A 19,258-nucleotide genomic window follows, 5' to 3' on the forward strand; every position below is an offset into this window, starting at 1 on the left:
GTAAATATTTTCTCTCAATCTCTTCATTTTGTTAATGGTATCATTTGCAAAGCAAAAGTTTTGAATTTTAATGAAGTCTAACTTATCTATTTTTCCCTCTTATAGATAGTGGTTTTGGTCACGCTAAGAAATCCTTGCCTAACCCAAGTTTGTGAATATTTTCTCTTATGTGTTGTTGTATTTATATTTTTATCCTTTAAGTATAGCTCTATGATACATTTTGAGTTAATTTTTGTTTATGGTGTGAGGTAAGGGTCTAACCGGGGTTTTGTTTGGTTTTGCATAATGGATATATTCCTCTCTTGTTGGACTTGAGTTTTCTCACTTGTAAAATGGAAATAGTACCTACTCTCACTGTCCCACACTAGAGTTGTAAGGATCAATGGAAATACTATATGTGTTGTAAACTTTCATTTGACATGTAAGGTGGTACTGTTATTATAAGGGAGCTATAAAACATTAAAAGAAGGTTAGATTAAAGTCAGAAAGTCATTATTTGTATCCATGTTAATATCTAAGGATATTGAGTGCTTTGGGCTCAACTGTTCTTCATATACAAGTAAATACCTGAAAATCACAACAGATGGTGGAATAGTATATAGCATGTTGAAAACCTGGTACAAATTCGCACTGACTAAAGAAGACTAAAATTTTCCTGGAGCTGTGTAATTATGGTCTTGTGAATTTAAATTTTTTTTTAAACTTCACTATTGAAACTTTTTAAAAAATTTTACTATCTTTTGGGACAAAGAGAAAATTCCATTGCTAAGCCATGAACTTCATTTGGACCTTCTAGTGTGTTTGCCATAGTAACGAATAAAAATTAAAATTAGATTGTACTTTAACTCCACATTGATTAATTTCCATAGTCTCTATGTGAGGCCAAAAATTCTCTAAGCATTTTGGTTTTGCCACTTTTATTCAGTCTTATTACAGATGCAAGTTCTCTGACTCAGGTTGGCTAAGCTTATTACTGTTTTCTATTTTTCTGATGAGTTTCCCATCTATTATTGTTCATGCCTTGAAACATGACTGGATAGTTAGCTTTTTAATAGAGATTAATTTAATAACCTTCTTGGCTCTTTACCTTGTGCATGTTGCTTTCTCCTGTATGATTGAATGTGCTATGCATCTCCTTTGTTTTAAATGCTGCAGAGAAAATTCTGCTTTTGTTTAGTTGACTTTTTAAATGACTAGTCATGCATTCATAATTTATTGAGCAGATAACCTTTATCAAGTGCCTCCATACACTGGTAGAATGCCTATTACATAAACATAAATCCTCCCATCTCACAGCGTCATGCATTACAGTTTATAAAGCACTCTTACATCCATTATCTCATATAACCCCCCACAGCAATTCTATAAAGTAGATAGTGCTGCTATTATCCTTAATTTACAAATGAGGAAAATTTTAAGATTCATAAAAGTCAGGTTATCATTTGGCTAAGGTCATTTATGACTGATGAATAAGAGTTAGGAATAGAACCCAGGTCTTCTGACCTCATATCTTAGATGGAGGCACTCTAACAAAATACCATAGACTGGATGACATATAAACAACAGAAATTTACTATCCCAATTCTGGAGGCTAGAAAGTCCAAGCTGGAGGCTAGAAAGTCCACTGATTTGGTCTCCAGTAAGAGCCTGCTTCCTCATAGATGGGCCAACTTCTCATTATAACCTCATCTTGCAGAAAGGGTAAGGGACCTCTCTGGGTTCTAATTTATAAGGGCACTAATCCTAATGAATGATCACTGCACCCTTCACTACCTTATCACCTTTCATTGGCCCAACCTACTAATACCATTACCTTGAAGTAGAATTTTAACATATGAATGGAGGGACATAAATATCCAGCCCATTGTTCCTCAATTATAGGGCTCTTTCCAATAGAACACACACCTTTACCAGTTCTTGCTAGGAAATTTTATTTCAAAGGAGAGGCTCAGATTGATATTGAGAAGCTACTGCCAATGAAAAAGCCTGGGGCGGGTCACACACATTTAAGCATGCAGTCCTACGTACTGTACTCTTCAGTAGGTTCATATTCTAGATTATTTTTAAAAGGTAGTAGGTTGTTCAGCTTTTTAAAATTAAATTGTTATTCTGAAATAATTATAGATTCACATGCACTTATAAGAAATAACAGAGGTTCTGTGCACTCTTTTTTATGCCTTTATTTATTTTCATGTGGTGCTGAGGATCAAATCCAGTGCCTCACCCATGCTAGGCAAGTGCTCTACCACTGACTTACAATTGCAGTCCCAGATTCTGTGTACTCTTTACGCAGCTTCCCCCAATGGTAGCATCTTGGCCCCATGCATGCCAGGCGAGCACCAATGGTAGCATCTTAACAAAACTCTGTTGTACAATATCACAACAAGGATGGTGGCATTGTTATAGTCAAGACACAGAACATTTTCATCACCACAGTGATTCTTCATGTTGCCTTGCTATAGCCGCTCCCTACTCAAAGCCTTTCCTTAAATCCTGGCAACCACTAATCTGTTACCAGTTTCCATAATCATGTCATTTCTTGAATGTTATATAAATAGAATCATAAAGTATATCTTGAGATTTGGAATAGTACAATACAAAACCTTTTGAGATTGGCTTTTTCCACTTAGCATAATTCTCTAAAAGATTCATCAAGTTGATACGTGTCACAAAAGGACAAATACTGTATGATTCCACTTATGTGAAGTACCAAGTGGTTAAACTCATGGAGATGGAAAAATAGAGTGGTGGTTGCTAGGGACTGAAAAGGGGTATTTTTTAATAAGTACAGAGTTACATTTTGCAAGATTCCAGTTCTGTGGATGGATGGATGGATGGATGGATGGATGTTGGTTGGTGATAGTCGCATAACAGCATGATTATGAACTATATACTTAAAAATGACTTAAGCCAGGCACAGTACTGCATGCTTGTAATCCCAGCAGCTTGGGAGGCTCAGTCAGAAGGATCATGTGTTCAAAGCCAGGCTTAGCAACTTAGCAAGGTCCTAAGCAACTCAGCAAGACCCTGTCTCTAAATAAAATATAAAACAGGGCTGGGATATGGCTCAGTGGTTAAGCACCACTGGGACCACTGGGTTCAATCCCTGGTACCCCCCCTCCCAAAAAATATTTAAGCTGGGTGTGATGGTACACACCTATAATCACAACAAATTCAGGAGGCTGAGACAGAAGGATTGCAAGTTCAAAGCCAGCCTCAGCAACTTAGCAAGGCCCTAAGCAACTCAGCGAGACCCTATCTCAAAAATAAAAGAGTTGGAGATGTAGCTCAGTGGTAGAGTACCCTTGGGTTCAATTTCTAGTACCAAAAAAAAAATAGTTTAAGGTGGTAAACATTATGTTATGCGTATTTTACCATTTATAAAAGTGATGGGAAAAAATCTTTGTCAGATACTGTAACATTTCTTTCTTCTCATTTTAGTATTAATTGTTTGTCTTTTTAATTTAATTTGAGATCTTGCCACTTCTTAGTGTAATGAGTAATTTTTATTGAGACATAGACATTTTCTTGTTATGTTATGAGACCCTGGATCTCATTTAAATCTTCTCTTTCATCTAAATCTTACTTCCTCCAAGCCTCACATCTCCCTGAGGCCGGAATTGAGGCTCATGCAAAGGCATCTTTGATTCAGACTTTGATATTGTGTTTCTTCTAGATTTCTATAGTTAGTTTCCTCATTGCCCTTTTGCTCTTTCTTCATCAGTTTTTCCTTTGCATCCTCATCAAATGTATCTCCCCAAAACACAACTCCATATTTCCCTGATCCTTAACTTCATCCAACCCAAAAAACAAGACAGGGATTTTCCAGAGAGTACTTAATATTCTCTTAATCATCAGTCTTCATCTTCTCCTCTCCCTGCTTCCTCTCAGATTGAAGCAGGATCTTCCCTCAAGAAAACATGTCCCTCACTACCACTCCTTTTTTTCTCAGCAGAAGAGACTCAATTACCTGGACCTTTGCTCTCAGTATCACTGTGTATTTGTTTATATCACACCTGTCTTCCACTTCTCTCTTCACTTAAAATCTGTCTTCTCTCTCTTAATTACCAGTATTGTCATGGACTGGAACATCATGGGCACATTTTCTTTCCTTCCTTGGAAATTTCATCATTATTTTTTTTTATCCTAAGTGACTTTGGCATCCACCTTAGCAATTATTCCACCTTGTAGTTTCTTTTTTTTTTTTTTTTTTTTTTGGTACCAGGAATTCAACCCAGGGGCACTTAACCATTGAGCCACATCCCCAGCCCTTTATATAATTTTATTTTGAGACAGGATCTTGCTAAATTGCTTAGGGACTTGCTAAACTGCTGAACTTGGCTTTGAAGTTGTGATCCTCCTGTCTCAGCCTCTTGAGCCACTGGGATTACAGGCATGCACCACTACACCTGGCTTCACCTTCATTTTTTACCTCAGAGTTTTTCTACTGACCATACTCTCTCTCTCACTTCCCCCACATATATTACTGGCTCTCATTTGGATCTCAAATAACTCTTCTCACTCTCATACAATCCAATCTGATTACACACTTTTCCTTTCTCTTTCCCCCTTCCCCCACCCCTACTCTTTTTTTTTTTTTTTTTTTTTTTTTTTTAGTTATACTGGTCTTCCTTTTTTTTTTTTTTTTCAAATCGAGTGACTGAACACCATCAGTTCTTCTGTCCCTGGTCTTGAACAGCACAATAACTAAAGAAGAAAAACACAGAACCATTCAGATCTAGCCCAGTACAGATTCATGTTGTTAAGCTTTCAATGGATTCTCATTGCTCTTCCAAAATACTTGCATTCCTTGCTGGGCTTGGTGTCTTACATCTGTAATCCCAATGGCTTGGGAGGCTGGGGCAGGAGGATCCAAGCTCTAAAACCAGCCTCAGCAATTTAGTGAGGTTCTGAGCAACTTGGAGAGATCCTGTCTCAAAATATAATATAAAAGGGCTAGAGATGTGGCTCAGTGGTTATACACCCATGGGTTCAATCCCCAGTACCAAAAAACAAAAAAAGAACTTGCATTCCTGTCAACCTTTTGGAAAACTCAAGTAGCTGATTCAAATCTAATCTATCCTTATAAAAATTTTATACCTTACTCATTCCCCATTAGATGTTCTGCGTGTGTGTGTGTGTGTGTGTGCGCGCACGTGCGTGCGCATGCTGTGTGTGCGCACGCACTGCTGGGGATGAAGCACAGGACCTCACACATCTAGATAAGCGCTCTACTGCTGAGCTACATCCCCAAACCTTTTTATTTTATTTTGAACAGGGTCTTGTTAAGTTATCCAGGCTGGCCTCAAACCTGCAATCCTCCTGCCTCAGCCTCTAGAATAGCTGGGATTACAGGTGTGTGCCCTATACCCAGCATATCTTTTTAATTCAGAAGATCAAGGACATAAAGTATAAGATTCCTCATTAACCATATTTCAATGATAACCTCTGCCCCTGTACCTATCTACTCACCTGTCCTCTTTTCCAAAAACATATTTCCTCAACCTTATTCATCAATTCAGTCCTCTTCTATCTCCTGGACTACTTTCCTGTCTCTTCATCATTTTCAATCTCTATCTTTCAATGATCTTTTCTGCTTTAAAAAAGGCGTTGGTCCCTAATATTATGTATAACTATCATGCATTAATAAAAATATTTAAAAGGCACAGGTCTCAAACAAATGGGAATATATCCACAATCTTGGATAAGAAGCCTCAATATTATAGAGTCAATTTCCCTAAATTCAGTGCAATAAATTCAATCAAGATAAAATTCTCATTGGGATTTTTTAAAAGATGGACATGATATCTTTATTTGCTTATTTTTATGTGGTGCTGAGGATTGAACCCAGTGCCTCACACATGTGTGGCAAGCACTCTACCACTGAGCTACAGCTACAGCCCTCAATGGGATTTTTTTAAATATTTTTTTTTAGTTGTAGGTGGACACAATGCCTTTATTTTTATTTTTTATTTATTTTTTAATATTTTTATTTATTTTTTATGTGGTGCTGAGGATCAAACCCAGTGCCTCACCTGTGCTAGGTGGGTACTCTACCACTGAGCCACAACCCCAGCCCTCAGTGAGATTTTTTAAAGTAAACTTAATAAAGTGATTCTAAAATTTTCTGCAAAACAAAAAGATGAGCTATAACAACCAATAAATTTTTGCTTGGCTTGGTGGTACACACCCTATCAAATATTTGTTTATAAAGTGATATATATGTAATATTATTATAAACATCGACAAATAGATTAGTAGGAGAAGATAATGCCCAAGAGAATGTCCACATAACTATGAGAATTTAGTATTCAATAAGGGGTATATATTAAATCACTGAGGTGAGGATGGCCTTTTAAAATTTTTATTATTTTTTATTTTTTATTTTTTTTTTGGTACTGGGGATTGATCCCAGGGGCACTTAACCACTGAGTCACATCCCAGTCCCTTTTTTATTTTTTATTTTGAGACAGAGTCTTGCTAAGTTGCCTAGGGCCCCACTAAATTGCTGAGGCTGGTTTTGAACTTGTGATCCTCCTGCCTCAGTCTCCTGAGCCACTGTGATTACAGGTGTGTGCCACTGCACCTAGCTAGGAAAACATTGTTTTTAATCATGGGATAAAGAGGTTTCACCCCAAAAAAGTAAGAAAAAAGGTTCATTTACATAAAGTAATAAATGACTCAAGCTACCACAAAAGGTTTTAAAACAAGCTGTAGATTTGGATAAAATATCCACATTTAAATTAAAAATCACATTAGAGTCAGGCAGGGTGGCACAAACCTGTAATTTCAACTACTCAGGAGGAGTCTGTGGCAGGAGGATCATGAATTCAAAGCCAGCCTGGGCAACTTAGCAAGACCCTGTCTCAAAATGTTTTTTAAAAAAGGGCTAGGAATTTAGAATAGTGATAGATTGCTTGTTGAAAATGTTCAAGGCTCCGGGGTGAATCCCCAGCACCATGAAAAAAAAAAAGTAAAAGAAAATCACATTACAAAGGCTAAATTCCTAGAAAGTGTAGCCAAGAAAAGCATGAGGGCTCCCTTCCTCCAACCTCCTTCCACTCATAAGGCAGAATACCTACCCAAGGCAAGTCAGATTAAGCATATTTTGGCTGCAGTTGCCCTTTCCCCAGCTCACACATAGGGAAAAGTTTCCACATCCAGAGAGGTAAACCTAGAAGATACTACTGCCCTACCTAGCATCCTGTTTTTAAAATAAGGATGCCAGTCAGGAAAAAGGATTTACACCCCACCTCCATGAAGCTCTGGAGCAGCAGCTGAGACATTTCTCCCAAGGGGAAAGCCAATCCATAAGAACAGAAAGCTTCTAACTTCTCCCCCCAAAGATCTCACTTTCCTTGCAATAGTGTGGAGAGGTTCAAGCCAAAGGGTGCTCTTGAAACCAATGAATATTTTGGTAGTAAGCAATGAGAGGAAGGCATTGGCTCTATTTGAATAAGAAGCTAGCCCATAGCCCAGCTAGTTTACCAGAGAGAATCATGGAAAGAGCTAAAAAGTGACCTACAGGGGTCAGAACAAACCACAAAATCTTGACTCAAAAACTATAACTATAATGTACTAATTAAAAAAATTAATACGCAAGACCAAAAAAACTACCCCTTGAGAGTGGCCTGAATCTCATTGGATCAGAGTGTGGAACAATTTATGCCCCAGGGGATTATTGAAAACAGTGTAAACCTTGGTGCAATTAGTGGAACCTAACAGCTAGATGTGCTAGCAGCAGCAGCAGAGAGTTTAAGAGACATCATTAAAAGAGATAGTTGTCCCTTGAGGCTGGGGATGTGGCTCAAGCAATAGCATACTTGCCTGGCATGCGTGTGGCCCGGGTTCGATCCTCAGCACCACATACAAACAAAGATGTTGTGTCCACCGAAAAACTGAAAAATCAATATTAAAAAAATTTTCTCTCTCTCTTTAAAAAAAAAAAAAGAGATAGTCCCAGCTACTTGGGAGGCTGAGGCAGGAGAATTACAAATCCAAGACCAGCTTCAGAAACTTAATGAGACTCTTATCTCAAAGTTTTTTATAAAAGGGCTGGGCATGTAGCTCAGTCGTAGAGCTCCTCTGGTTTCTACCCCCAATAATCCCTCCACCACATATAAAAAGAGTATGATCCTGACATGAGGATATGCATATAAATCAATGAGATAGAATAAAGAATGCAGAAACACTCAAATTTATTTTTTAATATTTTCTTTTTAAAAAATATTTTTAGTTGTAGATGGACATTATAACTTTATTTTATTCATTTATTTTTTATGTGGTGCTGAGGATTGAACCCAGTGCCTCACGTATGCTAGGCAAGTGCTCTACCACTGAGCCACAACCCCAGCCCTCAAATTTATTGTCAATTGATTTGTGTGTGTGAGTGTGTGTTACTAGGGATTGAACCTAGGACCTTGTATGTGCTAGGCAACTATGCTAAAACTGAGCTATATCCCTATTTTTTTATATTTTATTTTGAGATAGGGTCTTAATCAATTGCTCAGGCTAGCCTCAACCAAGAACCTTCTGCCTCAGCCTCATGAGTAACTGGGATTACAGGTGTATGCCACCACACTCAGTGGCAGTTAGTTGATTTTTTAAATATTTTTAGTTGTAGATGGACACAATACCTTTATTTTATTTATTTATTTTTATGTGGTGCTGAGGATTGAACCTAGTGCCTCACATGTACTAGGCAAGCATCTACCACTAAGCCACAACCCTAGCCCCAGTCAGTTCATTTTTTATAAAGTTGTCAAGTCCATCCAATGGGGGGAATAGTGTTTTTTTATTAAATTTTTATAGTTATAGATGGACACAATACCTTTATTTTATCTATTTATTCTTATGTAATGCTGATAATCGAACCCAGTGCCTCAGGTGTGCTAGGCAAGCACTCTACTGCTGAGTTACAACCTCAGCCTGGTAACAGTGTTTTTAATAAATAGTGTTCAGACAAGTTGATAGTTACATGGAAAGGAAGGAAATTTGAACCCTGACTTCCCACCATATAGAAGAGTAAATCAAAGGCCTAAATGTAAGAGCTAAAATAATCAAACTCTTAGAAAGAAGCATAGTCTTAAATCTTCTGTGATCGTGGATTAGGCAATTGTTTCTTAGATATGGCACCATGAGTACAAGCAATGAAAAAATAGATCAATTACGTTTCAGCAAAATTAAAACATTTTTTCTATAAAGGACATCATTGAGGAAGTAATAAGGCAGCCCAAAGAATGGGAGTAAATCTTGGAACTCATATGTGTAGTAAGAGATTTTTTTTATTGGAATATATAAAGAACTCTTATGGGCTGGGATGTGGCTCAATGATAGAGTATTTGTCTAAGCATGCAAAAGGCCCTGGGTTCCATGCCCAGTACCACATAAAAGAAACAAAAAGGAATTCTGACAACTCTGAAAGACAACTATTTTTTTTTTTAGTGAGCAAAGCATTTGACTTGACATTTCTCCAAAGAAAGTATCCAAATGGCCAATAAGCATATAAGATATGATTTTTATTTGTATATCTCTGATAAATAATGATATTGAACATGGACTACCCCTTAACACCCAGTAAGATATAAGCTATAATTTAAAAGATAGTAAAAAAGTGTTGACAAGAAATTGGTACCCTCACATAGTGTCTATGTTATTGTAAAATGGTACAGATACTTTGAAAAATAGCCTGATGGTTCCTCAGAAGGTTATACATAACTACCATGTGGCCCCCAAATTCTACTCTAAACCAGGTACAGTGGTGCACACCTATAATCCCAGCTACTCCAGAGGCTGAGGCAGGAGGATCCCAATTTCTACATCAGCCTAGGCAATTCTAGTGGACTCAGTCTCAAAATAAAAGAGTTGTGGGTTGTAGCTCAGAGTTAGAGCACTTGACTAGCATGCATGAGGATCTGGGTTCCATCCCCAGTATCACCAAAACAATAAAAAAGAAAGAAAAAAATTCCACTCTCACTCATATACCCAAGAGAAATGTGAAAACATATGTATAAAGACTCATACAAATATTCATAGCAGATGTATTCATGTGGCCAAAAATGTAAACAACTTAAATGTCTATCCATCAATGAATGGATAAACAAAATGTGGTATTTCTATGTAGTGGTATATCCTTTGACTATAAAAGGAATGAAGTTCAAACATACACTATAACATGGTAAACCCCAAACACATTATGCTGGGATAGGGATTTAGCTCAGTAGCAGAGAAATTGCCCAGCATGCATGAGGCCCTGAATCCAATCCTCAACTGTAAAAAAATGTGTGTGTGTGTATGCTAAGTGAAAGATGCCTGTAAAAGAGACCACGTACTGTCTGACTTGGTTAATCTTAAATTTCCAGAATAGACTGATATATGAGACAAAAATTAGATTAGTGGTTTCCCTGGGCTTGAGGGGGATTGTATTGGGGGGGTGAGGAAGGAGTTAATGGGCACAAAAATTTCCTTTGGGAGTGATGAAAATATTCAGAAATTGATTGTAGTCATGGTGGCAGAACTCCTTGAATATACTGACAATTGAAGTGTATACTTTTAAGTAGGTAAACTGTATGGTATGTAAATTTTATCTCAGTAAAGTTGATATATACAATATTCACTTTGGGGAATCTATGCCTAAAAAGATGGGCATTTGTGCTCTAAAATATCTACAATTCAGTTAGAGATTTGCATAACTGCCAATATGTAAAGTTGTTGAGGACAGAGATAACTGATTTCAAATCTGAGCCTCCAAAAATCATCAGAGCAAATTCACTGGCAGGAATGTGTATTTCACATTGGCAACTCCATGTTGCTTTGAGGTGAGTAACTGAAGAGATGCATTTCTTTATTGAGGATTAACAATTATCTTGAGCAATGCAAGACATGAGGGTAGCTAATGCAAATTGAAATAAAATTCCAGTGGTCCCTAAGCCATTGAATGGCACCATCATTCCTCTCACTTGCCAAAGCCAAACATCCAGAAGTCATCTTCATGCCTCCTTTACTCCCATTTCTAATTTATCACCAAGATCTGTCAATTCTATCTTCTATAAATATTTCTTCATTTCATCTACTTCTTCTCATCTTCCAACATCCACAACTAGTTCAAGTTATCTTGTTTTATCTCGGGTACTACAGGAATCTTTTGTCTGGTCTCATATCTACTCTTGCTTGCTTCTAAGCTTTTATTCATCCAGCAACCAGGGGGATCATTTAAATTTTCAAAATTTAAATTTGTGTGACCTTACTTTATCCTCTTTTTAAAAAAATATTTATTTTTTTACAGTTGTACACAATAACTTTATTTAATTTATTTTTTAATGTGGTGCTGAAGCTCGAACCCAGGGCCTTGCACATGCGAGGTGAACACTCTACTGCTGAGCCACAACCCCAGCCCCACTTTATCCTCTTTTGTAATTTCCCATTGCTCTCCAAACAAAGACCAAAGTCCTAAACGTAGCCTATGAGGTCCTGCCAACCTGTCTGTCTTAATCTTGAGCTACTCTTTCCCTCATTCTGCACTGTTAACCACACTTTACAAGGCAAATAACTACCCCCTTATAGACAAATATGATGGTCCCTGGTCTTCATTATTGACCACTGCTTCCTTATCACAGCTCTTGTTTTCCCTTGTCTTGCATATTCTCACCACTCCTCTGAGTTGTTGTTTCCCTCTTCCCACCCAACTATGAACATTCCCAGTATTGTCTATCCTCTTTTCTATAGTCCATACTTTTGTCTTTTAGGTGAATTGATATTCTTTATTACCTGAATCCAAGTACATGCCTACATGGTATGAGTAGGATAGAGATACACAGAGATTACATAAAATGCCCAGAATAGGCAAATCCATATAAACAGACAATAGATTAGTGGTAGCCAGGCGCTGGAGGAGGAAGGAATGGGGAATGACTGCTAATGGGTCATTACCTCACACCCTATGTATTGAAAATAGAACTTATCACTATCTTGATCCCTTAATCCCAGAAATATTTCCTTCCATCTTTTTTTCTTTTTTTTTTTCAATTTGTTCTATTTTGTTGCCATCTTTTCTTTTAATTTTACCAGTATTCTCTGAAACTTTGTATTTTAGAGCCATTTTCTTTCTTTTTAAAAAAAATATTCAAATGTATGAATTGTCAAGATCATTGTACTGTCATGTGTAGCTAAAAAAAGTAGTTGTAGGGCTGGGGTTGTGGCTCTGTGTAGAGCACTCACTTCGCAAGTGTAAGACCCTGGGTTTGATCCTCAGCACCACATAAAAATAAATAAGCAAAATAAAGATATTGTGTCCATGTGTAACTAAAAAAAAATAAAAATAAAAAAAATTAGTTGTGGATGGACACAATACCTTTATTTTATTTATTTATGTGGTGCTAAGGATCAAAACCAGTGTTCCATGCATGTGAGGCAAGCACTCTATCACTGAGCCACAACCCCAGCCCTAGAGCCATTTTCAATTGACCTAAATTTTATTTCCTATATCAAATTGGTTACCAAGTTCTACTGATTCTCTCTTTAGAACATTTCTTAACATCTTTTCAATGTCACTGTTTTACTTTGACCCCCATCACTTTATTCTTAGACTCTTACTATCCTCTTTAAACAAATCTTGGGCTGGGGGTAGCTTAGTGTTAGAATGCTTGCTGACATTTGGAAAGCCCTGAGTTAGACCCACAGCACTGCAAAAACAAGCAAGGAAGCAAACACACCCCCCAAGTCTTCCTGTCTGTGTTTTTTCACACTCCAGTCTTTTCTAAACACCACTGGCATCTTGATCTTATTAAAACTACAGTTTCATTATATCACTTTCTTCCCAAAATGTTTCAGTGCCTTTCCACTGGCAACAGAATAATTCCAAATTCCATGGCTTATAATGCAAAACCTCTTGCACTCTACCTCACAGGATATTAGTCCTTCTTACCAAGATTTAAAAAGTAACATGGGCTGGGTATGATGGCACATACCTATAATCCCAGAGGCTTGGGAGGCTGAAGCAGAAGAATCACAAGTTCAAAGCTAGCCCCAGGAACTTAGCAAGACCCTAAGCAACTTAGTGAGACCCTGTCTCTAAATAAAATTAACAAATAAGGCTGGAGATAAGGCACAGTGGCTAAGCACCCCTGGGTTCAATCCCTGGTACCAAAAAAAAGTGCCATGGTTTCTTTACTGTAAAACTTCCTTAAATGTTCAATGAATTAATATGCATTATAATGTTGCAAGAGGATGATATATAGAACACAGCATTTGCAAAACTTATTTGACTAAGAACCTTGTATTCATAGACCATCTGTTAACATTTCTGATGACACTAATGTTCTGAGGAAGAGCATGTAGGAAATGCTTAAAAAGCCCATCCTACACTTGAGTCTCCTTTCCCATTAATTACTCTACATAAATTGTCTACTTAGGCCAGACCATATTATGCTTGCTCTCAAATACAAGTCTTTATTCTCTTCTGCCCATTTGAAACAACCTTTTCTTTTTCTGTGAATCTATATTTTTATTTTTTATTGATATTTAATTTTATATATCATCAAACTCACTATGTCAAAGTATACAATTCAAGCTGGGTACAGTGGTGCACGCCTGTCATCCCAGCAGCTCAGGAGGCGGGGGCAGGAGGATCACGAGTTCAAAGCAAGCCTCAGCAAAAGTGAGGCACTAAGCAACTCTGTGAAACCCTGTCTCTAAAAAAAATACAAAATAGGGCAGGGGATGTGGCTCAGTGGTCAGGTTCTCCTGAGTTCAATCCCTGGTACACACACACACAAAAAGTATGCAATTCAGTGGATGTTGTTCACAGAATTGTACAACTATCACCATTATCAAATTCCAGAACATTTTTATCACTCCAAAAGGAAACGCTGTACCCATTAGCAGACATTCCCTCATTCTTCCCTCCCCCAGCCCCTGGCTACCACTGATATACTTTCTGTCTCTATGGATTTGCTTATTCTGGACATTTCATATGATCTCTGCATATCTCTATCTGGCTCATCTACCCTCAGATCATGTTTGTTTGGTCACTTTTTTTTTTCATTCATTTGGTTAAAATGACAACACTCATACTCTGTATCACTGGACCAGGCTGTGAATACACAAAGTTGAATGACATTTTGCCTTCAGGGAACTCCCCCTGTTAGTGGTGGAGACAGACAAGAAGACAGTGTTAGAAGTACTTTTGTGGTACTAGGAGCAAAGAGATTTGAGCAAGAAATTGTGGAGAGTCAGGAAAAAAAACTCACTTAGGAATTCACATTTAACTGGAAATTTAACCATTTGTTCATTCACTAATTCATTAAGAAAATTTTTGTGTGCTTCCATTATGTGCCAGGCATAGTGTAGGACTCTGGAGATACAAAAATGGAACAAAAATAATCCCCTCTACTCCAAGGAACTCAACAGTCTGGAGGAGATAAATATATATAAGAAGAGACAATGTGTTAAAATATTGTGATGTAATTTGTACTAGAGGAATGGTATAGAGAAAGCTTACTGTGGGAACAGAGAAATAATTCTGCTTGTGAATTTGAAGAATAAGTAGAAGTTTGCCAATTGGGCAAGGACAAAGAGAAAGATTTCAGGTAGAGACTAGGTCACCTCTGACTGAGCTATCCTAGCAGTCATCTCTTAATGAACTAGAGAATAAATAACTTTGTCACTCTGTCTAATCCTCAGTTACATGCTATGTTTCAGTAATGGAAATTGAATCCCAATGCTTCACTCTCTACCACTGAGCTATATCCTCAGCAGTTAAGCTATCTTTATATATATATGGATGCCTTGCCTCTCCAAAGGCATTGTGTCCTTTGTGATAAGAGCTTTGTCTTATTCCTCACAGTGCCCTCATTGTCAAAATGTTTCTTATGCATGGTAATTTTTTTTATGGATCCAAATGAATGAATGACAGCTGAGACAACATCCTTGACACTGAAGAAGCTGTTGCCCAAGTGTTCTGTCACATCTCCCCCTCCAGGGGCCTGAGACCTTTTGTGCAGATGAAGGACTTTAACATGAATGCTCTTTTTATGCTCCACCTTGGGACTAATCCTTCTCACTATTGAAAAGTTCTGTGAAGAAGGTAATATAATCCTGTGGTTAGTCATGGTAAAGGTGACTGATAAGGCTAAAGGACCATCATAGAAATGTGCCCTTTGTTCATATCTCAGTAGTAAAAATTAATATCATGTCTATTCCATGAGTAGAAATTGAGAACCTTGGGAAAATTACTTCTTGACAAACTCTAAAACGTGGAGGTAGGAATTGGGGAGACAATTGACAGAGGACAGCATCAAGGGAAGCCCCAAACAGGAAATAGGTTTTTCCTCTGTATCCTAATTCAGGGAGACCAGGAATTTGTCTCTAATGATTTTTCAGTTGAAAGGACCTCATTGCCTTTTCCATTTATGTTTCACTTCATGAAATGTTGCTAGGGAACATTCTACAGCTGATAGACTTCAAGTTGCTCTCCTACTACCCAGAGCACAGGCTTTCCTTCATGCTAGCAGAACATTCACTGTTTAAAATAATGAGACACAGCATTGATACAGGAAGAGCTACAATGAGTTGTGACAGTAATAACTGTAGAACACCCACTGTTCTTGATTTCAGGAAGGCTACCCAGAAATAGAGATTCTCTGGCTGATGACCAAATCCTGGAATACCGGAATACTTATGTTTAACAGGAGCAAGTATGTGTCTGCTGAAAAGTGGTGTGGCCTGGCATTGCGTTTCCTTCATCACCTTGGCTCCCTCAAGGGAAACTATGAGACTCAGGTGAGGAGGGAAAGGGCTAAGGTAGCATGACTTAGGGGGGAGAGAGTGTTTAGCTGGGCTCTCCATAAGGACCCAATGACCTTCCTTGGTTAGGCAAGGATATTAATCATTTTTCCTCTCAGTGGTTTCATATAACTTCAGGAGTTAGGGGACTGTACACAATAAACTCTTAGAGCAAAAACCAGGAAAGATGGAGAACAGGAGGAAACTTAGGGATAGCAAATGGAATCTAATTAAGAAGACTGCCAAGAGTGAGCTCTGGAAAGATGTGTCACTGTCAATGCCAGTGCATGCGGGGAAGGACGGGTCTCTGCTCAAAGCAATGGCTGTTCAAATAGGCATTTCCTCCAGGAACTATTTTCAGTTACAGGCAACTGGGCCATTAGCTAAACAGGAGAGGTTCAGTGGAGAAAAATCCTTGTTTCCAAATAAGAGCAAAGAATCCCAGGCACAATGGCATACACCTATGATCCCAGCTAATTAGGAGTTTGAAATGAGAGGATCTCAAGTTTGAGGCCAGCGTGGGAAACTTAGGGAGACCATCTCAATATATATCTATGGCTGGGGATATAGTTCAGTGGTAGAGTGCCCCTGGGTTCAATCCCCAGTACCACAAAAGAAAGAGAAAAGAATCATTTCTGTTTTGAGTACCTTTGCCTGTTCCTAATTAAACAGATCTAATGCATTTGGATCCCTCTACCCACAAATGGATTTGTTTTGCTCCCACAAATGGATCCTTGGATGGCAGAAGATAAGGGTTAGAATTCTGTGCTATCTCAATGGAACTTTCCCAAATTTCCTTTTCTTCTCAAGAAATTTCTTTGCTATTTTCTTTTCTAGATGAATGCTCTATATAGTGAGCTCATGGAAGTATTAGATAAAAAGAAGGGTTCTCTTTTTAATGGAGAGTGAGAATTACCAGAGCAAAGTTTCTGAGCAGGCAAGCTCACAGCACTTGAAGAAGATGTATTGTCCTGAACTGCTGAATATTTCAATTTTTGCCATTTTCTCTTTGAGCTTTTGTTTCTGTTTTCTCATGCCATGTTCTCATGTTGGTGAATGAATTTTCTTAAATAAAAGCATTTTGACATTTACCCAGTGACCAGCTCATTTATAGGGAATGAATGAATTTTCCAAATTCCTAAAGATTATATTGAAATAGCCTGTGTGAGAGCAAGATGCTTTATGTACCTTGTGAGCAATAGGGAATGTTCATCCCAGTCCAACACAACATTTTATGTCCAAAGTGCTTGAATTCCCAATACCTAAAGATGACAGAGAATCATAAACTTCATTGGAAGGATCTTCATGGTAATTTATCTGATTCATGAAATCTCTCTCTGGCATCCTTGAGAATTGGTTGCCCAGTCTCTATTAGAACATAATCTCTGTCAGGGAACTCCTAAGATAATTCTTTCTTTCTTTCTTTCTTTCTTTCTTTCTTTCTTTCTTTCTTTCTTTCTTTCTTTCTTTCTTTCTTTCTTTCTTTTTCTTTCTTTCTTTCTTTCATCTATCTATCTATCTATCTGTCATCATCTATATATCATCTTTCTCACTCTCACTGGTAAAAAGCTTTTCCTCATACTGAAGAGCAGTCTATCTCCCTGTGGCAAGTCTGCCATCTCTGTCCCAGACACTCTTTGGAGAATGGAAGATGCAAGTGAGCTGCTTCCTATCCTCTAGGTTTTTTCTTCTTCAGGGTAAAGCATCTTCAGGCCCCTTAGTTGTTCCTCCATGTGATCTGGTCACCCTAACTTCTAAAAGCCAAGTCCCATGTTCCAGTGAGTATTGACCCATGCAGCCACATTCTGCCTAGACTAGCATTAGTGTTCTGTGAGATCATGTTGGTTTTTTCTCCCTGTTGATCTGTATTAACATTTTTAACTTTTGATTTTGAAATACTTTCATACTCAAGAAAAGTTATAGGTAAGCACAAAGAACTGCCATACACACTTCACCCAGCCTCCCTGTTGCTTAACATTTAATCACATTGCCTTATTATTCACTGCATCTTTCTGAACCAGCTGAGATTAATTTGCAGACATCCTCCCCTACTACCCTTTAATATTTCAGTGTATATTTCATAAAGGCAGAATACTCTCCTACATAATCACAGTACAACCTTTAAAATTGGGAAAGTAACAATGTTACAATTTTAACATCTAATCCATAGAACCCATTCAAATTTCATTTATTATTATCCTAATAAAGTTCTTCATAAATTCAGGACCATAAGTTGCACTTTGCTTTCATATCTCCTTCATCTCTTGCAAATGACCTTGACTTAAAGAGTACAGGCTAATTACTTTGTACCATGAACCTCGATTTAGGTGGGTCCAGTATATGGTATGTGGTATGCCTCTGGCAAGGCATACCACAAAAGCAATGTGTTCCTGGTGCCTTACACCAGCAGGCACATGGTATTTATTTGCACCTGACTGGTTAAAATTAAGATAGTGGCTGCAAAGTTTCTCTAATGTCAAGTTAATTGATAAATATTTTGCAGTTAGCAATTACAAAGTACTTGGTGGAAGATACTTTGAAACTAAGTAAATATTCTATTCCTCATTAAACTTTCACCCACTAGTTTTGGTACCTGGTGACAATTCTTTTCTGAATCCAGTTTTATTTTGATAGCTGCTAAATGTTGATTGTTCTGTTTCCATCATTCCCCCTTCATTATTAGTTGGCATTGGTTAGGTAAAGCTTTTTCTTCTCCCCCAGTGTTTACTCTTTTGATTAAACCCAGGCAAGTGATCTACCACTGTACTATACCCCATCCCACTCCCACTTACATATTCACATTTTAAACTACATTTTAGTTTATACTAACAGAATCTTGTTTTATTCAGTGGATTATAATTCACTGTTATCATTATTTTGCTGCTGAAATCTGGCTCCTCTTTGGTATGTTCCCATCATCTTGAACACTATTTTATGGCATAATAAGATACTCTAGGCTTATCTTGTGCTTTCTGTGTCCCAGCCCTGGTGTTAGTTTTGGATATGAACTGTCCCCCAAAGCTCCTGTATTTCTGCAGGAATATTCAGAGGTAAACTGATTGGGCTAGGAGAGCTGTAAACTAATCAATCCATCCTAATTTGACTGAACTGACCAGGTGGTAACCATAGGCAAGTGAGGCATAGAGGAGGTGGGTCACTGCTGGCATGCCCTGGAAGGGTGCATCTTTCCTGTGGCTCCTTCTTCCTTCCAACTCCCACTACTTCCTTACTGTGATTAGTTATAAAGCTTTCCTCTGCTGGATTCTTCCCCCATGATGTGCTGCTCACTTTGGGCCCAGAGCAATGGAATTGGCTGTCTATGGACTAAAACTATGAGCTCCAAATAAACTTACTCCTCTAAATTATTCTCATCATGCATTTTAGTCATAGTTATGAAAAAGCTAAAACACCTGGAATCAGTCATTTCTCCAGGGAGCTCTAGTTTATGGAGAATGGTAGTTAATGCCCAAGATCTAGG

At 37.9% G+C, this 19,258-nt stretch overlaps 1 protein-coding gene across 1 annotated transcript in view; it reads left to right on the forward strand.

Moving 5' to 3' along the window:
• The window catches only part of Tex11 (testis expressed 11), a 271,569-nt gene extending 254,741 nt beyond the window's left edge, over nt 1–16,828 (forward strand). Inside the window, exons 26-27 of the mRNA XM_046467052.2 lie at nt 15,613–15,777; nt 16,618–16,828. Of these exons, the coding sequence (XP_046323008.2) occupies nt 15,613–15,777; nt 16,618–16,689 (237 nt within the window). The 3' untranslated portion in view covers nt 16,690–16,828. The remainder of the gene's footprint in view (nt 1–15,612; nt 15,778–16,617) is intronic.
• The last annotated feature ends 2,430 nt before the right edge of the window (nt 16,829–19,258 follow it).

This window comes from Marmota monax, unplaced genomic scaffold, assembly GCF_021218885.2.
Source record: "Marmota monax isolate L192 unplaced genomic scaffold, Marmota_monax_Labrador192_F-V1.1 WCK01_AAM20220418_F8-fsc00284, whole genome shotgun sequence".
Taxonomy (NCBI): Eukaryota; Metazoa; Chordata; class Mammalia; order Rodentia; family Sciuridae; genus Marmota; species Marmota monax.